At 37.2% G+C, this 26,962-nt stretch overlaps 1 protein-coding gene across 1 annotated transcript in view; it reads left to right on the top strand.

Moving 5' to 3' along the window:
* Window positions 1-21,750, top strand: part of LOC140243924 (uncharacterized) — a 66,189-nt gene extending 44,439 nt beyond the window's left edge. The window contains exons 21-27 of the mRNA XM_072323598.1: window positions 157-556; window positions 1,471-1,661; window positions 6,488-6,652; window positions 17,950-18,059; window positions 19,187-19,449; window positions 20,628-20,697; window positions 21,183-21,750. Of these exons, the coding sequence (XP_072179699.1) occupies window positions 157-556; window positions 1,471-1,661; window positions 6,488-6,652; window positions 17,950-18,059; window positions 19,187-19,449; window positions 20,628-20,697; window positions 21,183-21,750 (1,767 nt within the window). The remainder of the gene's footprint in view (window positions 1-156; window positions 557-1,470; window positions 1,662-6,487; window positions 6,653-17,949; window positions 18,060-19,186; window positions 19,450-20,627; window positions 20,698-21,182) is intronic.
* Window positions 21,751-26,962: the final 5,212 nt, after the last annotated feature.

Consider the following 26,962-nt stretch of genomic DNA (forward strand, 5'->3'; position numbering starts at 1 on the left):
ATACAGGAATCGCGAATTGTTTCAGTTTTAAAATACTACGTGTATATGTCCTCAGGGTCCACCCAATCCCTCAAAGAAAAATAGCAAGAAAGATGACAATGCATCTTTCACAAAGGGTGACTATATTTATCTATTCGCACCTCAAAACTGATGCAGGTCACAAGGAACATCATTCAGATCGTGGACAACGTTCTAGATGTCGACACTGATGAGTACCTGGACTCACTGGATGTCGAAGCACCAACGAGAATCCTCGATTCCCTGGAGGAGCAAGTGAGCCTCTTCCAGCTCCAGGACGGTGGCGTAACAAATCTCTCTGTGGTCGATCGCCATCTGGCCGTCACAGCCATCAGCGTGCCGAGGAGGTCCCTCCGTGCTGGCCTGGGCTTCGCGACGCTCATTGACGACGACCAGGAAGTGTTTTCTCCGACGGACGTGTTGGGGGTCAACGATACCATGATCATCTATGACACCGAGGAGCTACCCAAGAACGATGTCGAGGCCTCTATACTGTTGCCTAGCGTCGTCTTAGACTTTATACCCCAGGAAAAAGAAGGTATTCTATACATGTCATCAGCTGCATGATTGCATACAGAGACGTCCCCATGCAAATTACCCTGCCATTATCATATGTCGAAATTATAGCGATGTACAGAATGAAACTACATAACATAATCATACATGGTTTATGTTCATCATTACTATGTTTTGTTATATAATGCAGTCGTGTAAAATCTGTCTGAGTTTAGATGAAACTATATGTGTCAGTTTGCTTCGTGTCATTGAATCAACGGAAATTTTGATCAATTTGGTTATTTTGGAAGAAGTTAAAATAAAAATTACAAAAGTATATAACAGGTGAAAAGTTAGCTCGATAGGTTATGGCTAATAATTATAGAGACATGTTGGTATTCAAAATGATATCATGTAAGAATATTAATTCATAGGAACATTGATAGATGAATAGATAAACAAAGATACATACATATTCATACAGATTAGGGCGGTGAGTTGGCTCAGTCGGTAGCGCGTCTGCCTCACGATCCTAAGGGCCTGGGTTCGAACCCGAATCTGGACTGAGCAATGTTGTGTGTAAGCATACTGTCCCCTCTAGCAAGAGGCAAAACACTCTGTACCTCGGATAGGACATGAAATGGAGGTCCCGTGTATGAGAGAGTAACAACTCATGCACGTAAAATATCCCGCTTCATTCATTCATTGCAAAGAGCAGGGTGTTCAACCCGGTAAAGTGGTTCCACCCCACATCCAACTGGGCCCCATGGAAGACCAGCTTAACGTAGCTGAATATGGGCTATCCAGCCATCTTCTAAGATGGAAATGAACAACAACAACATCAACAGATAAACAGACTGACACATACTTACATACAGGCACACACACATTAACACTTGATGCATGCATACATACTTTCTGACTTCTTTGTCCCATTGTGTCCTCTCCCCTCCCCAGACGTGCCCATCAGCTTTTTCATCTTCCAGACCAGCAAGCTCTTCCTGAGCACAGAGGGTCAGACTGTGGTCACCACACCGGGCTACCGCCAGACCGTTGGGTCCCGCGTCATTTCGGCCACTGTCGAAGGCGCGGTCGTACAGAACTTGCCTCCCGGTGAAGAGGTGGAATCCTACTTCTTGGAGCTGAATGTGAGGAGGACTTCGTGTCTTATTAACCCGGCCGTTACCTTCGAGATTCTGTAATACACGGCCTATCCGATACCCGTACACATTGGGTTAATCCTTTTTTGTATGCATCGAGTGCCAATTTGCTTGGACAACCCTACAGTGTAGTAGGACTTCACATTTTCCAAAATCCTTGGCGCAGAAATTGCTTATAATGCTAGAGCCACACACGGCCGGATTTCGTACCGGTCCATGAGGAATTTAAACCGTATCGACCCGGTTCGAGCCGTAGAGACCCGCATTGACCCGTATCGTAACCCGTGTCAATTCCTGATGATTCCGGGGACTACGATACGGCGGTGAAAATTTTATTAGTCATATTCAAAATTTTCTCATGGATTTCAATTCCGTATTGATATCCGAATTGACTCGGTTCGAACCGCATTGACTCGCATCGACCCGCTGCAACCCGCAGCGTAAAACCGTATGGACCCTTGCCCTCTATACCCCATTGTCTTCATGCAACGGATGATGACAAGGTTTACATCCGGGTCGGTACGGGTCGAAGTCAATAGGGGTCGAAAAGGATTCAGTTAAGGATTTTAAAGCTGATTTTTATACTGTTCGATACGGGTCAATACAGGTTTCTACGGCTCGAACCGGGACGATATAATAATGAATAACGAACCTGCACACGAAGCTGAGGACCAATATTTAACAGATCATCATAGTGAATACTTCACAATTGACGAATTCAATTCCGAATTTTGCCCCCAAACTGGAAATGACAGTCGATCTGTTCACAGTTTTTCCATAGATAAATACTTCAGCCTCATTCATATCAATTCACGAAGCTTGAATAAGAACTTTGAATCAATCGAAACGCTCTTAAACTCTCTTCACCATTTTGCCTTTTCCGTAATAGGAATTTCTGAAACTTGGTTGCATTATGTCTCCCCAAATATGTTTAGTATTCAAAATTATGATATGATTCGTGCAGATAGAAGGACTGGAAGAGGAGGTGGAGTAGCCTTGTATATACATAATCAACTTCGTTACAAACTCCGACCTGACTTATCCATTAATGGTGTTGAAAGTTTATTCGTCGAAATTATAAATGATAAAACTAAAAATATTATTATAGGTATTATCTATAGATCACCAAATAACGAAATAGATTTATTTCTAGACAGCATTGAAATTTTTTCAAATACAATTATTCATGAAAATAAAAGTTTGTTCTTAATGGGGGATTACAATATTGATTTACTAAGTACGGCAAACCATAATTCTTCTAGATTTCATAACACATTATCATTAAGTAGTCTTTATCCTCACATTAATAAGCCTACGAGAATCTGTAACACCACGTCAACTGAGACTTTAATCGACAACATCTTCTCTAACATTGTTGATAAAAACTACACTAATGGCATACTTTATTCAGATATATCTGATCATCTTCCAATATTTACCATTCACGAGCAGATTGGAAACGTTCAACCAAAACAAAAATGCTATAGAACGCGAAGAAAAGAATCCCACGAAAATATTAATTTATTAATATCTGATTTATCACGCGAACAATGGCAAGATGTGACTTCGGTCAATGACGCGAATTTATCTTACGAAATGTTTTTGCATAAATTTCTTTATTATTATAATAATCGTATTCCCTTAGTTAATAAGAACAATCGCGCAAAAATAAAACAACCATGGATTACCAAAGGGCTAATGCGTTCTATACTCACCCGTAATCGCTTATATAAAATGTCCTTACGTAAACCAACACCACAGAACAAAGCAAAATACAGAACATATCGAAATACATTAACCACATTAATCCGGGCATCTCGAAAGCGATATTATTCAGACATACTAGAATCAAATAAGGACAGTAAAACCAAACTGTGGCGAACTATCAATGACCTTATTAAGAATAAAAAGAAAGAACTCCCGACCGTTATTTCCGAAAATGACCAAGATATTAACGACCCTGAAATCATTGCAAATTGTTTTAATAAGTTCTTTACCAACATAGGCCCCAATCTCGCCTCAACAATATTTCCAAACGCTGGAAATTTTACAGATTACCTTCCAGAAAGTAATAATAATTCTTTATTCTTTACTCCCACGAATGAAAATGAAATACTGCATATTGTTCGATCTTTTAAGTCGAGTAGATCTTGTGGCCACGATGGATTAAGTATGCATTTACTAAAACAAATAATACATTTTTTAGTAACCCCCATAGTACATATTTGTAACTTATCATTATCTACTGGGATCTTCCCAAATTCTTTAAAGATTGCGAAAGTAATCCCTATTCACAAAAAAGATGATGCGTCCCAAATAAAGAATTATCGTCCAATTTCATTATTGCCCGTCATTTCCAAAATCCTTGAAAAGATTGCACATGAACGTTTGTATAAGTTTCTGGTTGATAACCACATTTTAAATCCTAACCAATTTGGCTTTCGCAAAGGTTTTTCTACAGATTTTGCAATCATTCAAACTTGTGACAAAATTATCGATTCTATTGCGAACAAACAGCACGTGATAGGAGTTTTTATGGACCTGAGCAAGGCCTTTGATACAATAGACCATGGAATTTTATTAAAAAAGCTACATAATTATGGCATAAGAGGAATAGTTCTTTCCTGGTTCCGAGATTATTTATCCCAACGTCAGCAATACGTAGCATTTCATTCAAGTACCTCGCTTAAGTCATATATTACTTGCGGTGTACCACAGGGATCCATTTTAGGACCTCTACTTTTTCTTATATATATCAACGATATCATAAATTCCTCAACCCTTCTCACCTATGTATTATTCGCGGACGATACCAGTGTCTTCTACTCTCACAACTGTTTAAACACACTAGTTGATATACTTAATTCTGAGCTTGCCAAAATTTCTACATGGTTTAAATGCAATAAATTATCACTAAATATAGATAAAACGTGTTTTATAAACTTCAATACTTCACATTTGCAACCGATAATGCCTAATAACATTATTATTGATGGTATGCCCATTATTGGAAAAAAATCAACCAAGTTCTTAGGGGTAACCCTTGACTCCAACTTAAATTGGAATAACCACATTGACAATATAACCACATTAATATCCAAAGCCATTGGAATACTTCGGAGATTAAAATATTTTGTAACGGAAAAAGTACTCATTATGTTATACAATGCATTAATCTTACCGTACATTAATTATTGTAATGTTGTCTGGGGAAACTGTAATAAAACCAAAGTAAATGTTATTTTTCTTTTACAGAAAAAGGCAATAAGAATATGTACCAACTCACATTATCTAGAACATACTGATCCATTATTCCTTAGACTAAAAGTTCTTAAAGTTGACGATATACACAAATTTCAAACAGCAATATTTATGTTCAAATACACGCAAAATCTACTCCCACTCTTCCACAACGCATTTTCCCTTAACAGGGATGTCCATGCTTACCCCACGCGCCATCGTAATGATTTCCATTTGAATAACCCTAAACTCCTATTAGCTCAAAAATCAATTCGGCATAACGGGCCTGATATTTGGAATTCACTCCCTCTCCACATAAAACAGTGCACATCTCTCTATTCCTTTAAGGCAAATACAAAGAAATATTTCTTGGCACAATATCATACGGTACAGTAATCATTAAACATGTACCGCTTATACTCAACAACAAGGCAATATTTTGGTCCACCCCCTTTTTCCTTTTCTTTTACTTTGGTGCTTGACCCTTCGCCCATATTATAACATATCCAATCATTTTCTTAGAAGTGCTGACCATCAACACTTTCGCGCTTCATCACCTGCACACGCACTCACAGGCACCACTCCTGTTTACCAAGTAATTGTATAAAACTGGATTTACACGCACTTTAACATGGCCCATCAGTATTAGTGTTCAAGTACTACAATAAAAAATGGTAATTTAACTCTGGCTGTCCGTCTGTTCAAGCACGGCTTATAACGGCGGCCCTCTGCATCATATGTATATATTATATATTGTACTGTGAATTAAGTCATTATTGGCCATATAAACATTTTGTATGTTATTTAACGTTTCATTTGTCTTTACATACAAAATATGACTTACTATGTAATATGTCAATAATTTTCAGAATTGTATTTGTGTAATTGAACATGCCTTTGTTATTTTTGTTATTCTGAAAGAAAATATGAAATGCAGAAATAAATCTTTTCAAAAAAAAAGAAAAAAAAAAGATACGGTTTTAATTCCTTATGGACCTGGTTGGAAATCCGGACGTGTGTGACTGTAGCATAAATTGCCCTCCATTCCGGGACTAATCCGGTTCATTTTCACCCGGATCATATCCGTTTTGTGACCCGGCCGTGTGTGACTCTATAGCATTAAAGTATAACTTTGGTGATACTGATAATAACCTTTTCATGTCTACCTGTAGTGTAGATTTCGAACGTGAATTCATCTCGACACGAATGATAATGATACTCATCTATCTGCAATGACCTCTTCAGTATGCCTACACGCTGTTCTTTCACAAATCTCTTGCTTTTAATCTCGATCCTCTATTACTGGGTACCTAGGTATAACCAGGTATACCATAGGGAATTATAATAGTCAGAGGTCTGCGTGCTCTTGAGGATTCGAACATATTCTGTTTAAGAGAAAGGCGTTAAAGGGTGCTGTGGAGGATTCGAGCATCTGTTTATTAAAGAGACCGACCTCGGGCTCCCGTCAAATCACAAGGCTAAATGTCAACTGAGCAACAGTAATGATGGCGCAAAACATTTACTTATTCTTGTTCTTTAACTTTTCTACGCTGCACGTATAAATTTAATCCAAGGTTACGGACGAGGACGAAACCGTAGATAACAGAAGCTGCGTCTTCTGGGAAAAGACGGTGAACGGAGGTCGCTGGTCAACGGAGGGATGTCGGCGTGAGGATCTCCCAGGCATCCACAGAATCCGATGTGTTTGCGACCATCTGACCAGCTTCGCTGTCCTCTTGGTGAGCGCTCCATCACTCCCGGTGGTCGATGGTGATGATGATGATGATGGTGGTGATGGTGGTGATGGTGGTGATGGTGGTGATGGTGATGTTGGTGATGATGGTGATGATGGTGATGATGGTGATGAATGTGATGATGATGATGGTGATGATCATGCTGATGATGGTGGTTTTGATGATGATGGTGATGATGATGATGACGACGACAACAAAGATGATGATGATGGTGGTGGTGATGATGATGTTGACTACCAGTGTTGATAGTCATACTAATGATGATGGTGATGAAATTGATCATATGATTTAATTGTATTGTTTTGGTTACATAGTATTATTATTAGGACCCATGTCATTATCAATAATATTACTGTCATTTTTATCTTTGCTATCATGAACACTTTGGATAAGATAAAGTTGTTTTTAATCACCATCCTTCAACATTATCCGTATCAGAGTCAAAAGCGTAAGTATTTCCAATGTTTGTGAAATGCAACTTGAAGTTATTAAAAACAGCGTTGTATGTGACAGAATGGTAATACGCTGGAAGGAAAAGAGAGACTAACGACATGAGATGGCCATCTCTTTCCCATCTCATTCCCATCAAATGGGCACCATGCATCAACTTTGGGGCCCCAGGGGGCCGAAATTTGGGCCTTAATTGTTTATTTTCATCTTTTTCTTGAAAATGCCATGATGAATTTTCATCAAACTTGGCAGGTAGCATCCCTAGGGTTGGGGGGGGGGGGGGGGGTGGGATAGAATCTCAATTCCATCAAATGGACACCATGCCCCACCTGGGGGCCCCCAGGAGGGCCCAACCCCACCCCCCCCCCCCTCCATTAACGAATCTTTAAAGATTTTTTTTTCTACAACCAGAAGTGATTGAGCTAAGGTAATACTTTTTTTTTCACAAAGAAAATTTATTCATATAAACATTCAGGTACAAAATAAAATAATGTCACATGCAGTACATAAAGAGAGATGATCGAAATTTGGCAGGTAACTGCGAAACAGTTAAACAATAAAAATACGATTCCAATTGATATTAGATACAAAACCTTTGGTTTTCTCAGACATATATTTGTCTATTTTCTTTGCTTGTTTTAAGAATTGACAAAATTGGCTAAAATGTAACAATTTCTTTTTATTTTTGACAGAAAATATGAAGTATTTTGCGTACAAATAAACCACGTTGTAACATTTTGGATTTTCTGTCGAACCAAGTATAAAGGAACTTTTAGTAATTTGAATTTTATTCTGTAACATAATTTCTTGTATTTGAGCGATAAATCTTTGGGTAACGTCACATTCCCAAAATAGATGTGCGATTGTTTCTGTGGAGCTCGAACAAAACGTACAGAGGTGTGTGTCAGATAGCCCCATTGCAAAAAAGTAATTTGTTAACACCAATATTTCTATGTAAAATTTTGTACTGAAAATAACGAAGTCTTTGATTTAAAGTAGATGTAAAAGGAACATTATATATTTCAGTCCAGTCTAAGTTTTGATTAAAAATTTCTTCCAATTTCCTTTCTGATTTAGGTGGTTGAAATATCCTCTCACATAATATTCGATGTATATATCGACATATCTTAATTCTTTTAAACAAATTATATATTGCTTCTTCTTGTTGCGTCTTTATTTCATTATCATATACTGATTTCTCTTCAATATATTTTTTCCATTCTAAGGGGATTGCATGAATAACTTAAAAATATTCTAAAAAATTACAACGAACACCGTATTTATTGCGAAACTGTTCAAAATTTAAAAAAGATAAACCATCATCACTCAATAATTGTTTAATCTTTATTACACCCCTTTGAAACATCATTTTCTTAAATACAATCTCATTATTTATACGAATTAATGAATTAAACCATATTACTTGGTTTTTCACTTGTTCTACAGATAACTTGGGGGAAAAGGTATAATCACACCAAGCCTTAAGAATTTCACGTATAAAACTACTTTGTATCAAATTGATTTTGTTTTCTGTTCCGGCCATATTACAATACCAAATCATATTGTGCCCTAAGTTTTCTAAATAATATTCAAAGAAACATTTCCACTTTCCTCTATTTTGATCATTTAATAATCTTTTCACCCAAGTGATTTTAAGTCCTGAAATTACAGATGAAAAATGAAACATCTTTAAACTTCCCTGACAGTAATCTCCAATTATTGTGGTCCGACTGATTTTATCGGTTTTATCATCCCAGATAAAAGAAAATACTATTTGTTCTATTTCTTTTATAAATTGTGCTGGTGGAGAAGGTAATACCGAAAACAAAAAAAATTTATTGAGAAAGAGCCAAAGATTTTAATATAACAATTTTCCCGATGGGTGTTAAATATCTTCTCGACCAAATTTTCAAAATTTCAAATAATTTTCTTTTCTTGGGTATATAATTCAACTCAAACATGTCATTCAAAGTTGTAGTAAATGTGATTCCGAGTAACTTAAATGGTCCACTAGAAAAACTAAAACCGGAGTTGTTTATATCTGGTGGATATGCTTTATAATAGCCAAGAGCCACAATCTCACTCTTATTACGGTTGATTGCTAAACCTGAAAAAATTCTAAATTGGTCCAATATTTGTAACAACCTAAAAAAAAAAGAATTTGGATTTTTCGAAAAGAACGTAGTGTCGTCGGCATAAGCGCTGATAAGAATTTCACGGCCACAAACATTAATACCTTTTATGTTGAGATCATTTCTAACCCATATTGCAAGTATTTCACTACATAAAATATACAGTAACGGACTTAAAAGGCACCCTTGACGAACGCCACGTTGTAAATAAAAAAATTCAGAAGCGTGACTGTTGTTTACAACGCAAGACATTATATCAGTGTATAATATTTCAATCCATGTTATAAACTCTTGTCCAAAATTAAAAAAGTGCAATGTTTGAATAATAAAATTCCATTCTAATTTATCAAATGCCTTTTCAAAATCAGCCAAAAACATAAACCCAGGAATATTCGTCTTATTCGTATAATCAATCATTTCAAGTGTTAATCTAATATTTTCTCCAATATATCTCCCTGGAAGAAATCCGGTTTGGTCATGATTTATAATTTCTGGCAAAACTTTTTTAAGACGAAGAGCCAAACATTTCGCAATGATTTTATAATCTGTATTCAAAATTGATATTGGTCGCCAATTCTTCAAATGTAATAAATCTTTATCTTTTTTAGGAATGAGATTTATAACACCTCTCCTTTGATCAACTGTTAATTTCTTATGAGCAAAGGAATAATGAAAACTTTGAATTAAACAATGACCAAGGTCTTGAATAAAAAACTTATAAAATTCAGAAGGAAAACCATCAGTTCCAGGGGTCTTATTATTGGGCATAGTTTTAAGTGCTTCAATGCATTCTTGCAAAGAAATTGGGCCTTCACATTTTAATTGCAAATCATCTGATAATTTGGGGGTTAAATTATCTTGATTTAATATTGCAAATCCCTTTAAATCAACAATGGGAGGGCTTTCAGTGGCATATAAATTTTCAAAAAGTACTTTTTCAGCGTTGAGTATATCTTTTATAGAATTCAAAATCACACCATCCTCAGTGGATAAAGTTGTTATAGTTTTTAAACGTTGATTTCTTTTTTCTAAGTTAATAAAATATTTTGAATTTCGTTCTCCATATTCGACCCAATTAGCCCTTGAACGTATAATATAACCTTCTGTTTTAAATTCATAAAAATGTTCCAACTCTTGTTTACATTCATCAATTTGTCTTTGAATATCAGAATCTAGATCGATTGAAATATGTTCTTCTAAATTCTTGAGTCTATTTAATAAATATTTTTCATGATTACATCTTTGCCTAGATTTTTTAACAGAATACTCAATAGTAATTGATCTTAAATGACATTTAAGATACTCCCAAAACATATTTGGATTCATCTCTTGCAAATGGTTATTTTTTATCATCTGTATATTTTCTCGAATCAGAGAAGTGTATGTTTCATCTTGCAATAAAGACACATTAAACTTCCAAAATCCCCGACCCCTTGTTACATTATTCACTCTGATATTACAAATAACAGCAGAATGATCACTTTTATAGCCTGGTAATATATCACAACGTTTCACTTGAGAAACTAAATGGTGTGAAATCAAAAAATAGTCTAATCGGCATTGCACATATTTTGACCGCCATGTATATCTAAATTTCAGAGGATTCTTGAATCTCCATACGTCAATCAAAGATAATTCTTGCATAACACTTTGTATGATATTAACCGCATGAAAATGGGTGACTGAACGCCCACCTTTCTTATCAATATTAACATCCAATACACAGTTAAAATCCCCTCCCCATATTATTGACTGACATTCGAAACGTTCCAAATACATAACAATATTATCAAAAAATCCCGGATCGTCTGAATTGGGCGCATAAATATTGATTAAAGTGATGATGGTATCTGATATAGATATATCCAATAAAACAAATCTACCGTCCTTATCATACAGTTCTTGTTTCACTACTACTTGCTCTAAATTGCGAAACAAAATACACGTACCCCTGCTATTCAAATTTCCATGTGAAAAAAGTATCCCGGACGATCCCCACTGATCTTTCCAATCTTGTTCAGTTTCTGGGGTGGAATGTGTTTCTTGTAAAAAATATATATTGGCATCTTGATCTTTCAACCACATAAATAATTCGGCTCTTTTTTTCCTATCTGCTAAACCGCGAACGTTCAGGGAACATTCGCGTTATATCGTTATAACGTTATAGCGTTATCACGCTATAGTCATGTTTCCTCTTGTGTCGTCAAGTCTGTTTGTTTCTTGTTTTTCCTCCTACAAGTAGTCTTGTTGCTGTCCCAGTCCTGTTGCATGTTCATAACTCTGTTTGTTGTTGTTTTATGTATAACTGTTTGTTCGTCTGTCTCTTAGTGGGCTCCCAAACTTTTTTGTGACGAACTTTTTGTGCGGATTTTTTGCTGTTTTCAATTCAATTTTTACATCGGGCTTCTAATACAAGAGGGGCCCACACTCTACAAGCTCTGTCTTTTTAGTGGGTCCCTCCGTTTTTTTCACACAATGCATATATTTAAAACCATTCCACTTTCGTTATCTTAGCACCTATTGCAATGTATCGCTACTGTTAAAAATTTTTTTCCTATTATTGTTGCCTTCTCTGTACAATTGTATGCATTGTTTTTGTCACTTAAGAAAGTGAGATTTATGTTTGTATATTGTGGAAAAAACGAATAAATATGAACTTGAACTTGAACTTGAACATAAATTAATGTCAAAACGACTCATCTTGGAAAATATAGATATCTAAGGGACGATAAACATCTGACCCATTTCACTTTATTGGTGCGAGCTCCACAGAAAGAATTAAAAAATGGTAGTGAAACTGATAGCGTTGCGTAAAAAGCATTCAAACAAACATATATAATTTCGTTTGTATCATTTATCTTATCAATATCAACAGGTAGATGAAAACTGCATTTTGTGATTGTCATCATTCCGCGTACCTGAAGTGCCAAATATGAGAAACATGGAAAAAGAACTTCACCGATGTGGATTCCAACGGATAAATGAAACAAATTAACACTTTCATTTACTTCGACAAAGTGTATGAAAAGAGAAAAAGCCAGATTTATGGCATAGTGACGTGACAAAAGTAACAAAAACATAGCTATATACATACAAATGACTAATACACACATCGATAGCGAATTTACTGCGAGTAAAACGGGCGATGGCGCTTTGAAATCCACATTAGCAATAAAAATCAAATTCTGATGATTCAATAATCTTGTCATTAGTACATTTCCTTAAAATGTATATCTATGTGCTATCTATAAATCACATCCTTTCTGCACGTATACCTGAACATTGTATATAATGATTATAAATGAATGTGTTTACATGATTCGTAAGCCAAGTGTAATACAGAGACAGTAATGGGAATGACTTGCGGGAAAAGGAGAGGGGGGGGGGGTAAATTTTCTCCCTGAGAAAAGTGCAAACACTAGAGCTGACAGATATCTTACACTGGCTGCTCTTTTATTTATATACCTGAACCACTTGCAATCCGTATATGAATAATTCTAACTACACATGTATACATGCTTCGTGGTTAAGTACAAAGACATGGGACGAAAATGGGGGGGGGGGGGGGGGGGTAAAATTCTCCCGAGAGGAAATTATATTGACTCCGATAGGGAAAAAAAAACCCACAAAAAACAGAGTTCATGCATTTGAACTGATTGATATCATACATTAATTGCCGTTCTGTTGTTATATTTGATTCTCATATGTAATCCATATGAATGATTTTATAATACATGTATGTGGTTCGAACACATAAACCGGGATGGTGTGGGGACGGGGGGGGGGGGGGGAGGACAAGTAGATTTCTCACAAAGAAGGCTGCGGGTACTCAGGTAAAAGCCAACACTTGATGCACTCGAATAAATAGTAATCTATCCTTCAATAACAAATATTGTTTTTTGATAAACATTAATATTCGTCTGTATCAGAGGAAAAAGGTAGAAATTAAAGTGAGTGTTTTTTCATGCATGTTTATGATCAATTTATAGCCACACTTCATTTCAACGTATCCGGACATCAGAAAATATTCCAACCACAAGGTGGCGCTGTTTATACATGTTTTACGCACAGTTGCGCGGTGGAACTTCCAAACAGCAATTTTATCATTAGCTTACAAACAAACAAATATATGTACTCGAACAAGAGGACAGTAACATCACCAGACCGAAAACAACCCAGCAAAAAACATAGGGCCTAGCGAGTTTCAATAAACAATAATGTTTCGAATCTTACTTTCCAACAACAATTTTATTTCCTAAAGAGGCAAATTTATTATGTGATGCATAGGGATGCGGATGGGGAGGGATTGTCTCTAAAGACAAATGCGGCTACTCGTGTGAAAAATCGATAATATTGTTCTTTTCTACATTCACATATCATTCTTGAGCTGATCTCTAATATATACCTGGACATTGTGTAGTCCATTGAAATACTGTAACATAGTGTGCATGTTTCACACACAAAATGCATGACCGTTAAACCTAAATCATACATCAGCAACCCTTCTGTTTATATATCTGAACCTCAAATGCAACCCGTATAAATGATTATAAGTTTACGTGGTTGGAGGACTAATACAGAGACATAAAATGGGATGGTGTAGGGGGATAAAAGGGGAGAACAAAACAAATGGGAGAGCAAATACCTTTCATACAAAAGAAAGCTGTGTTTACTTGGGTAGAAGCCGAAACTCATGCCTTCCAGATTACAAATACTCAAAATTAAGATCTAGGCTTTAATGGCAAATATCATCTTCGAAACTAATTACAACATAAATAAACTCTGATACTCGTCTTCATTAGGAAAAGTAAGAATTATTTTGCTTTTATTTTATTTTGTTTTATTTCATTTTTTTTTCATACCTGCTTATCTTCAAAAGGCACAACTCATTCCAAAGTGTCCGGACATACGAAAACAAACCAACCGCAAGTTGGCGCCGTGTATATACGCGCGATTACGTGCTGGTGCTTTCAAACAACGAATTACACACTTTGACTTCTTATTTATCACTAGCTTGCAAACATGCAAAAGTATGCGATCAAACAAAAACAAACGGGACAGTTTCTAAGCAATACTAAAACTAGAACAATTTACCAATAACACAACGAGAGCCAGTATACAATGTATTTCAAACCTAAATTTTCAACAACAAAATAACCACCTCAAAAGGCAAATATTGTTAGTTGAATTTAAAGGCTGCGGAAGGAGAGGGGTTGTCTCGAAAGACAAGTGTGTTTACTCTGGTGAGAGATCAATGGCATACACTTGTACATTCAGATATCCTTCTGGGGCTGATGATGTAATAACCCAGGGGATTGTATGTAATCAATGTAAATAATGTTACATTATATGCATGTTCCATATGGAACGTTAGGCCTAGATCTATCTGCCACTAGCGAACAGTGTTACATATTCCCGCACACAAGACCTATAAAGATAATAGCGGGCAAATTTCTCCCTCAAGGAAACTCTGGTTACTCGGGTAAACATACGGTTATCATACATTGGCTGCTCATCTGTTTGTTTACCTGGGCATCGTAACAATACATATGAATGTTTATATCCTACATAGGTCTTACCCAACTACGTAAACTTGAAGTGGGGATTAGATCGCAGATATGCGTTAATCAACATCTCCGCACACTCGCCGTACAAAAAAAAAAAAAAAAAAAAAAAGTTAGGCACTCCACATCAAAATTTTTGATATTTTTCGTGTCTGTTACTAAAATTGCGCTAAAAGATAAGAGCAGACCAATCTTTGAGCGCGAAAAAATGAGAAAGGTATTATTTATACCTTTCTCGTTTTGCAGTTTTGCAGTGTATGAAAGAGATGGGAAAAGAACTTTCGCAAATAACCCTTTCATCAATCCGGGTTTTTTTTTTATAATGGACCATTAGATTACGTTTGCAAAACCAAAGAATCCCCTCTTTTAAGGGGTTCTGCTTGATACCTGGCCAAAAGAGAGAAAAAAAATCTCACATAATTCTCCGAGTGCTTGTACTGTAGATGCCACTGAAGATCGAGCCATATAGCTATTTTTCTGTCTTGAGCGAAATATCGCACCAATAAAACCTATGGTTAATATGCTGCTATGAAACATCTTCAGCATCCATCTGCATTATGCTATTGCATAACCAAAGAAACAAAGCAAGCAAAATAGCAAGCAAGAAGAGACTCGCTAATATCGGGCCTTCTCGCCATTCAATCATATCATATTAACACAAAAAAGACTGATTACATGATATCATCTAGTAAATTCCACAAAAGGATTCTTTATAAGATTCAAGTAGCAAATAAATGGTAATAACCATTTGGGGCTATACATTGCGAGAGTAGTGAGAGAAGTATCGAATAACTGTAGAATTCTTGTGAATTCTTTCATTTCACACACTGAACATTAAAATGTTACGGAAGCTATTTCGTGGATATCAAAGGGTACATTGAAACTTATAGATGCACACAGTTATCATCACATTAACGAAGAAGATTTAAGGTGGAGCAGAGCGTTTCGTTGCGGAGGTGCCGTTTCAGTCAGAAATCTCGTGAGTGGGGTGAGGATTACGTAACTCCGTAAGTCCGTTGCGCACTTGACTGTGACCAGAATGTATCAGATTGCGAGGCTTTGCATAGAATGCCGATAATGAGTAGAAATTTGAATACCAAATAAAGTTTGGAATTCTTACTATTTCTAATTTGTATAATCAGTCAAAAGGGGGATCCGATATTGCGTTCGTGTTTTGCGTTCTTGGTATTGGCGTATTGTAAAATAATGTCTGAAGCAAAAACACGATGGTCATAATCAATCTATCATACGAGTTTAAGAGCTACATAATTTTCAAAAGATAATAATCCGTAAGTCTTATTGCGTCACTTACGTTACTTTAAACGCCGAAATGAGCTTAGTTGAGTAGATATAGATGCACGGGTACTGAACTGTCTAGATGCAAGTCTCGCATCGAATATAAACGGGTCTATGGTGAAGCGGGTTGACCACCGACAGCTCCCTCCGTCATGGGCGCCAGGGATGGGGGTTGTTGCTCCTGGTTAAATTCCACGGTAGCGTTGGGTTGGGGCGTGGCTTTCTCAGCGTTGCGGGCGGCTGAATAAAATGGCGCGAGGTTGCCTTTTTGATCTCGCCATCTTCCGCCAGCGAAGTGGAAGCGGGTTCCGGCCTGAAATGCGCTCTGCACTTCTGATTTCCACTTGTTCTTTTCCAGTCGATCCATTTTAGTGAGATCTTCGATGACATACATATCTTTGCCGGCGAGTAGTCGTCGTTGCTGCGAAACCACATATCTCTTATCTTGATACGAAAGTAGCTTGACCAGAAAATGTCGGGGTTTGCCAGGGAGTTTTGGTCCGTCTCTGTGTGCGCGTTCAATCTTAGGATTTTCCATATGAAAATGACGGTACAAAAACTGTTCAGCCACTTCCATAGGGTTCTCATTGAGTTGTTCTTGCAAGCCCACAATGCGAAAGTTGTTTTTACGGGAGAATCTTTCCAGCTTGTTTTCAGCCGCGGCGGCTTTTTGCAGCAGAGCTTCATGATTTTGAACTCTGAGTTCTAAATTCCGCATTTTTTTCTCCAGTGGGTCAACTCGCTTCTCCAAGTCGTTGGTTCGAGTAGCTTGAAACTCCAACGCCTTTTCAAGTTCCCTGAACATGGAGCGAATATCTGCGATTCCCTGTCGAACGAAGGTCTCGAAGTCAGCATGGGAATCCTCCATTCGCTCTAAATTCTCCGCCGGAGTTCTGGCATGTTCCTTCCTTTGAGCACCGCTTCTTAGTCCGTAGCTCATGATTGGACCGCGCGCTTGAAAAATTCTGTACTGAAACTCGTGGATTATCAAGAGCGCACACCGCACACGTCCTCACAGATCGATTTCCATGTTACGTTCCCTAAGGTAATACAATGAGTCAGTATATTGATGACTGTTGTTTCACCATGCTCCCCTTGGGGGAATCGAGGTGGCCTAATTCCTCCCCCCCCCCCCCCCAACATTAAGGAATATTTACAATTCGTTCTAGAACCAGAAGTGATAGAGCAAAGTTACTTTGAGTTTGTACATTGATGACTGTAGTTCCGGGGGGACCCGGACGCGACCCGGCCCGGACCTAAAGTTTCATCTTCTTGCTGAAAACAACATAATGGATTTTCACCAAACTTGGCAAGTAGCATTCCTAGGGAGATAGGATCTCAAAGTGTTGGAATGGGCAACATGCTTTCCTTGGAGTCCACAGGGGGTCCAAACCTCCTAAATTAAGGAATATTCAATAATATTCTTCTCTAGAATCAAAAGTGATAGGGCTTTAAGTCTTTTTTTTCCCCAAACTGCATAGCCCAACATTCTATGAAGTACAGTGTATTGTACTTGGCATTTTTTTTTTCTACTGGTGTGATGGAATATGCAAATGGACACCATTCCCTCAGCTCTCAAAGCTACCCCCACCACAAGTTTCCAGTGTTCTCAGGTAAGAGTCTGCAAGAATGCATGGAAGGTGAACTTGCGATACTCAGGTGAGCACGAGACCCCCCGGGTCTCTTGCAAAGTTAATGATGCAATCATACTCCTCCGATATCTTGTACAATTAAGGTGGGCACCGTCAGTACAAACAGTAACTATAAGTTGGCGTTTTCGCTAATCCAGCTGACTGCGTCTTTTTATATTGTTCTGTTTTTATCTGTATTCTCACGTCAGGATATATCTGGTGATATCGGGATCTACGCTCTGGATATCTTGGGCACAATCGGCTGCATCATATCTATCGTGTGTCTTGTAATTATGCTGTTGACCTACCTGTGTGTGGCGTAAGTGTGACTATTTTCCTTTCACTGCTTTAATAGAAAGAGTCATTCAAACAGGGACAGAGAAAGCAAAACAAACGAAACCAATTTAGCTTGGGAGTAATCCGATGCATACAATTCCGTTGATCAGAGTAAAAGGGGAAAATATAATATCTTTTGAAATATTGTAGGTAATACGAAATGAATTAAAAGGACTTTAGGGTTCTGCACTATTAAACTCTGACTGCCGTCAGTTTAGTGGCGGAGTTTCCAGCCGCCAAAACTTCGAATAAAGAAATGCTCAACTCACAGGCTCTTTTCAAGCTATAGGCCTATACTTCGTGATAAATTTACAAAGCATGTTATTACATTTTCTTTTCTGTTCCTTTCCTATCAACATGAAAAGTTTGGAGAAGAGTACGAATCGCAGTGGCCCTTATAAATAGATGAACATATGCGTTTGCTTTTCGACATACAGTAGAGTAGGCCTGTTTCAATCAAAAACTGTCTTCATTGTTAATGGAGGATGTTAATTTACGATGGTTTCAGTTTAAAATAGCTGATAGAATTTTATATACGAATAAGATGTTGAATAGAATTGGGTTGGTTGAAAGAAAAGAATGTTCGTTTTGTAATGTGTATGTTGAGACTTTGATACATTTTTTGAGTGACTGTCAATATTTTGATAGATTGTGGGTTGAAGTAAGAAAATGGATTAATGCTAACGCGGGGTTAGAAATAACAGTTACGATGGAAAATGAATTATTTGGTTTTTGGGGGTATTAACAATTCGGCACCGAATTGTATTGCTATGCTTGTGAGACATGACATTTATGTTTGTAAAATAAAAAGATAATACCTCGTTTTGATTTATGTAAAGATAGTATAAGGGAATATTATGATAAAGAAAAATTTATTGCAAAAAATAATCATCAGTTGCAAGGAAAAAAATGGTGTCTGTTTAGACACCTATTTTCTTGTTATGTATCATATTATGATGGTCGGAGTCGCGATATTTTGTTGGTTGTTTTTCAAAGTATTATATTTGAAATATTATGATGTATTATGTGTTCAGTTGAATATATGTTTGATGCAGAACAATAAATATCTCAGTGGAAAAAAAAAACTGTCTTCAATTTGATGTCGCGCAGAAACTTCCGTAAGAGGCAACCACAGCGGATCCATATCAACCTTTGCGTCGCCCTTCTGGGCCTGTACTTGGTATTCGTCATCGGTATCGATCGACATTCACCGACCTCGGGGTGCATCGCCATCGGGTTCCTCATCCACTACTTCCTCCTGGCCTCGATGGCGTGGATGTTGGTCGAAGCCGTGTACATGTACGTCCTCTTCGTCACCGTCCACAGCGGCACCGTGTCCAAGTTTCTACGAATAGCTACCGTATCAGCATGGAGTAAGCACTGGCAGCCGTTAAGGCGTTTGTTTGTTCATTTGTTTGTTTGTTTGTTTGTTTGTTTGTTTCCTTATGCCTTTATGTCATTTGTTTGTTTATTTATGTTTTATGTCCGTTGTTTGTTTGTTTGTTTGTTTGTTTACCTATGTTTTTATGTCCTTTTTGCTCTTTCTAGTCCTTTCTGTTGAACTCGCTATTCTTTCACTCTCTCACACACATACATTCTCTCTTGCTCTCTGTTTTTAGTTGTTTTGTTTTGGGTTTTTTGTTTTTTGTTTTGTTTTTTTTTTTTTTTTTTGGGGGGGGGGGTTTGTCACTGTCTGGTTTATACATCTGTTTCCTCCTGTCGTTCTTGGTCTTTTTTATACAAAGAAGTCGTTCTTGGTCTTCCTGTCTGTCTGTTGTTCACTTTTCGTCTTTCTTTGTCTCTTTAGTGAGGGTGTGTTATACATAATATTGTGTGCTAGGCAATCTTATTTTGTTCTCACATATTTTTTATTTTTTATTTTTTTTTTTTTTGGGGGGGCATTCTTCCAATACTATACTTCTTCAGCGAAAAGGGAAAAAGCTCAACATCGCTGAGATAATCATCACAGGATTTACTACTGTTGCGCTTTCAGCCCGCCAAAATAAACGACTATTATGCCATAACTTCAGTCGTGGAGATTTCACAGTTAAATTGCAACTTTCAAGGCTCGTCAATGCCGATAGCGAATGGATTTTGAGCTGCGTTTAAATGGTTGCTTCAATCTGAAAGTGTGAAGCCGCTTATTAAGACAGCGTTTTGCCCTGAACAGGTTTCTTGTCAATCAGCAAAAAGAACAAAAGAAAAAAAAATCAACTCTCTCAGAAAAAAAAAAGTACACTTTGTTGCGGAGGCATAAAAAAAAAACAACAACGAAGCAAAGCAAAACAGCTCAACGCAGGAATCATTGTACTGGAAAAAAAAAATGTACTTGTTGATCTTTCTACTGCTGTGTTTTCTTTGGCCATTAAATTTTAACACCCGTTTAAAGCAAAATGATGCTCGTTTTCAACAAATATTTTTCATTTTTATCATGTTATCATAATAACTTGATAATGAAAAGAGAACAGAATCACAAACAAAACTGTAAATCCAACATAGATCTTCATTCGTAGATAAGCTGACTGCTTGATCTTTCTGTTCCATTTTGCAGCTCCTCCGTTGGTTGCGTGTGTCGTTATTGTCGTGGTAGACAAAAACCTCTATCTAGGGGACGGAACTTAGTGAGTATACCTATTTTTCATTCTTCAAAATCATGAACTATAAATACTGCAGAAATTAATACAAATTTGACACTGTTTTTTAACGATAAGAGTCCCATCATAATGATGATACAGTATGTATTGAAGAAAGTCTGCATTGATGGTTTGCTGAAGACAAATCTGTTCGGCTTTTCATTTGGCATGTCCTGAATAGTTTTAGTTTTTTCTCTAATAGCGCTCTCCTATCCTTCGTAAAATCATGCATGGCTTGTGAAGTGCGTTCTACATAATGATCGCTTTCACAGTTTCCCATTTGCTTATTCTCCAACTATACATTTACAGAAGTAGATTCGTATGTTCTGTTACACTGTTTGTTCTATTGTATGTATAACTACCCATAAATTCATATTATATTCAGAAGCTGGTCTAAGAACTGGCGTAGCTACTTATAACTTTAGAACAGACACATCATTGTCGGACCTATTGTCCTTCTTGACATTGTCCAGCTGTTTCGCTACGGCCGGTCCTGCCATTTACTACGGCGTCATGCTACCCGTGGGACTCGTCCTCATCACCAACTGCGTGATCTTCGTGCTGGTCACCTACCGGCTGACGTGCGGCCGGTGGTCGCTCTCCGCCAACAAGAACCAGGACAGCAAGAAGAAGCGGCAAGAATGCTGGCGACTGCTGCAGGACCTCATCGCCTTCACCATCTTGCTGGGACTCACGTGGGTCTTTGGTTTTCTCGCCATAGGGGACGCCCGCTTCGTTTTCAACGTCCTCTTCCTCGTCTTCAACTCGCTGCAGGGTCTCGGCTTCTTCTTCATGTTTGGCCTGCGGCAGAAGGCGATCCGCGACCACTGGCTCCGCCTGCTATGCTGCCGGTGCCGTGAAGATGCCAAGGGCAGCCGACGTTCCGACCCTTACACGAAGACGAAGCCGACGACGAAATCGACGAACTCCTCGGCGATCACACTGGACACAAAAAATGGACAGCGTACAGGTTCTCGCGATCCAGACAGTGAAACGATCGCACTGCATAGCCAAGGATCGGTGGCTAACTCTTTCACATAGATGAAGAACAAGCATTCATCACATCTTATTTCTTAAACTCACGATGTACAGGGACACCTTTTTAAAACAGTATACGCACATTTTACTTTAACCAGCAATGAGCACTTTTTAAGCATTTTGTTCTTAAATACACATTCGAAAGAGAGTTTGAAATGTTAAAAGTGGATAAAGTGGACAGTAAAATTCACAATCAGTGAATATTTAGCATGAAACGAAAAACGATACAAATCATGAATTATAATTATCAGTAAAATCTAGTAAAATGGACTTACTTGTGTTTTGGAGAAGCGACGTTTCACGCCCTCTGCGGGACGCTTCATCAGGCCGACTCGGCGCTTTCCGAAATTCCCGATCCTGTCACGGGTCAACAACCAATTGCCGCCAAACACCAGTCAGTCTGATGAAGCGTCCGGAAAAGGACGTGAAATGTCGATACTCCAAGACACAGGCAAGTCCATAAGTTGACTAGATTTACTAATAGAGTTAATGATCTACTTTACATGGATGGCTGAGACCGTTCACAGACAAACGATACAAATGTGTGTTGTTGTTTTTTTCTGAATATGTTTTCAATAATGTTGAACATTTCGTATTCCATTGATCTACAAGCCACATGTTGGAATAAAGGACCATAAAATAAATTGAAGCAAAGCTGTGACGAATAGCATGTCTATCCACATAAAACAACAAATATGTTCAAAACAATACACAGAATAATGCCTTCCGTAGAGCTCAATACTGAAATTCGATTTAACCGTCACAAACACTGCACTTTTGACCCTCTTTTTGCACTGTTAATTGCACTTTACATTCAGATGATCATGTCATTATGTCAATATATGTATTGTTATATACATTTATACATACGTATACATGATATATGTTTTGCATATCATATTGAAGCTCATTAGTAATAGTCAATTAAGTTAATGAGTTCTAAAGGTAATTTAACGGCCATGCGACGTTATCAAGCTCATTGCTGTACAGGAGTAAAACGAAGTTGAGAAAATCATACAAGATCACACAGTGACTTTGTGGTTCGGAAATAATATACGACCTACTTTCATGATTCCTTGATTATTTGGGAGGCCACCCTGACCTTGCAAATTTTGAGCTGATAGGCCTACATCATGGTTTTTCATACGTTCAGCAGAAAACAAATGTATTTAAAATTCCTCTATTCTAGTACAAAGTCGATACCACTTTCACCTTTAATGATCTCTCTCACTTCATCTGAGTATAACAATAACAAGAATTACAATGCAAAAAAAAAACAATTGTGAAGGTCATTTTTTCATAATTATTCCAAATTTTCTCAGTCATTTTACTGCATCCTGGACAGAAAAGAGAAATTAAAATGGATTCACTGATCAATACAAACAAAAAATCAACTTTGAGAATACAATGTATCTACAATTTGTGTTACAAATAATTGAGTTATATATCTCACGATGGAGGTCGAGATGTCCTCCCTCTGTCTGCATTATGTCCGTTTTCGTGATGAGGCTGTCTTCTTCCTTTGCTGTACCCTGTACAGTAGGCCTATGGTGTATGTAGTTCATAATTGTAATGGTATACTTAGTGTACGTGTACTGTGTCGATGAGAATGAGAATCACTCTCTTTATGTCCATTGTTCTGCTATTGTAAACAGGTAAATGCTCAGTGAAGAATTGCTTTAAAGATGTTATTACTTATTTGAAGCATGCATCGTGATTGAAACTTTCTCACTTGAAAATACAGTGAATAAGATGTGTGCGCTGGTTACAGGCAAAGAGTCTGTAACGTGGTCACAACATGGTCACTATATAGGCCGTGATGATGAGTGCGTGCAGTATGGGCAGGTGCATGATATCGTATGGAATGGGCTCCATAGAGGTGTGGTTATAAGAGGCTTGAATAGGCCTTATTCAAAACGAATATTACCAGCGGATATCGCATTGCAATTTCCCATTTCGTCATTCTTTGAATTCCACCTTTTTGGCATCCATCTGTTGTACCGGCCGGCGCATTTTGTGTGTAATCGTTACAAAACGTATCATTTCGAATTATATCTTGATGTTTGTTCGTTCGTTTGTTTGTTTGTTTGTTTGTTTAGCATGATTATGACGTGACGGTTGTTGCCGAAGATTGATGATGTGCCATTAAATAAATAACTGATATTGAGACTCCAGCTAGGTCACTTATAACATTATAATATATCAATGCTTCAAATATTTATGAGACTACCGGATAACTTTAACGTCATCAAGCCCAGTCTAAAAAATTTCATTAGGTCCTCTTACAATACCTTGTATTTGCGATTTCTTTGAGGAATTGGGAATTTTAGAAGCTGGGATGCTACGCATAATGTGGTCGGCACTGAAATATTAAGTGCGCTTTTTTGTAAGATGTTGGAAATTATGAAAATATATTGCATTTACCCTTTTCAATAATCTAATTTTTACTAATGTAATTCTTCCTGTGATCCCAATCAGTGATAGTGTAGCTTGTTATCCTTCACCTTGACCACTGAAGAGAACCTTTCACAACTCTTTAAAAACGTAAATTATGATCTTTTATAAGAGTTGCAAAAGGTTCATGGTGAAGGTAAAGGGTACAATTTTTTGAAAAGTTCATAGTTATGTCGTGATTCCTTATTGTTCAGAGAGAGAGCTAAGGCATTATTTACTATCATTATTTGGAGATGAACAAAAACCTAGCTTAAGTGCTAAAAAGAAATAGTTCAGAATGTGAGTCAGTGATAGAAACAATCAATGTAAAAACGGCAATAAGTATATTGTTAGATTTATGAAATGTGAACAATAGTTATGATGAAATTGGATGGATAGAATACCCCGTCTATTTGTCTGCAATTACGGTTTATTGAGAAAAATAGTGATATCTCCTTATATTATAGGCTCTAATCATTGCGAAATTTGTGTAATACCATGGTAGGGTGTTTTGTGATATACAACTGACCTACACATATGCATCAATAAATATTGTGATAACTCGAACTTCCCTCAAATCGCTACTCCCAATGCTAAATGATACATTTAAAAGTGAATTCTTGTTCCTTAGATGACTGAGTGAGATTTTTTTTTTTTATTAATCCATCAGATTTAATGCTCAGTATTGTAGCTATAGGCTGACTGCATGTAATTTTTGTTACTGATCCGTACGCTATAGTTCGTGTATCATGTTAACATTTAAGTTAGTACGGTCGATTCCTGGTGTTGCTGGGTCATTAATGAGGCCGCTTTTCATTTTCATTTTTAGCGTTTCGAAGTGCATTCACGTCTTTTATATTTTATTGTTTTAATAAATCAAGCTGAAAAGCTCTGATATAACATGACATCCATACCTAAGTTCGATCGATTTTCTTTTGTGTCCTGTTTACTAGTCATGATGATATTGATAAAATGATATAAGAAATTACTCTTATTCTGCGCCAACACTGTAATCTACAAGTTTCGGTATTATACTCTATGAACCCATATTATCAATGAACGTGTTTAAAAAACTAATCATTATGAAGGGCTCCACACTAACGTGGTTTTTTTTTTTTTTTTTGTTTTTGTTTTTTGGGTTTTTTTTTTTTTTTTTTTTTTTTTGTGGCCCGAAAGTATAATCTGGTGGCCCGACGTGCGTTTTTGGTGGCCCCGGGCCACCGGGCCACCGTTAGTGTCGAGCCCTGCATTATGCAAATATCTAACAGTTAATGTTCACGATTCTCTAATCCACTTTCTTACAGAAAGTGGAGCAAATCGTCATAACATGCATATGATACGTATACACTTCTCTGAAATCATCACAACGTCGGCATGTCTCCGTCATGGCTAAGTGAATAGTTCGTGAAAATAATACTGCCTTGAAACGAAATGTCTCTACTGTCATGACAAATAAATATTTTTTCTGCTTTTCTATTCTTGTCTTCATCACTAATTTTTAAACATTGCATGGGACTTGGGTATTATTGCCTCCCTCTATCTTATACCCCCCCCCCCCCCTCCCGTAATAATTGTGGCTTCAGCATTGTGTTATTAGGAAGAAAAATAAACTAACCTGAACACTGGCACAACCCTTGCGTCACAATGACATTGCTGGAAATGAATTACAATACCGAAAATGAACAAATATCGCATATATAATGTAAGAGCTTATATTGTACATTGTATTTAAAGGGTGTGTACAGTTCTGGTCGAGGTGAAGATTTAGCTTTTAACATTTTGTGAGATATTCACAAACCACTCTATGAGATGCCAAAGAGCATGCAGTTCTAAGGGGTATCAAAAGTTTATTCGATGAAAATCGGTTTTGAAATGGCTGAGATATCCAAAAACAAGGTGAAACAAAGAGATACTAATAAAGTTGGGGCATGTCGCCTTTTATTATTAGTACTATTTTGGATATCTCAGCTATATGAAAACCAATTTTCATCAAATAAACATTGAATCCTTTTTAAAATTACATGCTCTTTCATATTTCATAGGAGGCTTTTCATTATCTCCCTTAAGAATGTTCAAAACATGAATCCCTACCTCAACCAGTACTGTACAGTCCCTTTAATTTGTGGCTTAAGAAAGGACATGATTGGCGCTGAAAGTTAAAATACTACTATAGTAAGAGAGAGCTCTATAATTGATTAGATCTTTGATGTTTTACGACCTGGGTAGCGAGCAAGCTTGTAGAATATTAGTGGACTGTCACGTTCAACTCTCCATTCGACATTGTGTGGATTATACTGGAAAGGAATAACACATGTTAGGTTTTTAGTTTTTAGTTTTTTGTTTGTTTGTTTGTTTGTTTGTTTGAATGTTTGTTTTGTGTTTTTTGTCACTTAAAAGGTTCTTTTTTATCACGATCACGCCTAGTCTGCCTCTGGGCACATAAAAAAGGGTCCTCACTTTTTCCATCCCCTTTGGCAGAAACACGCCCTATGCAAGTTGAGAGATCGGCAAAAATTTGTGTTTTCTCTCCTGTGTACGTACAAACAAATATGCATACTATAAAAGAAAAAGAAAAACAAAACAAAACTTGCATACTTTAAAATGTGCCACGCCCTTCTGCTAACGTAGCGACTTCTGTAAAGCGCCAGGGCTGTGTCAAAGAACTCTCGAGTTCTGTGGGCTGTGTACAAAGACCGTCATTATTGGGCTGTATTGGGCTGGTATCCAGCCCGTTTTGGCTACGAATCGCCAAATACGCGTCGACAACAACAACAGTACCTGC

This window comes from Diadema setosum, chromosome 2 (genome assembly GCF_964275005.1).
Source record: "Diadema setosum chromosome 2, eeDiaSeto1, whole genome shotgun sequence".
Lineage (NCBI taxonomy): Eukaryota > Metazoa > Echinodermata > Echinoidea > Diadematoida > Diadematidae > Diadema > Diadema setosum.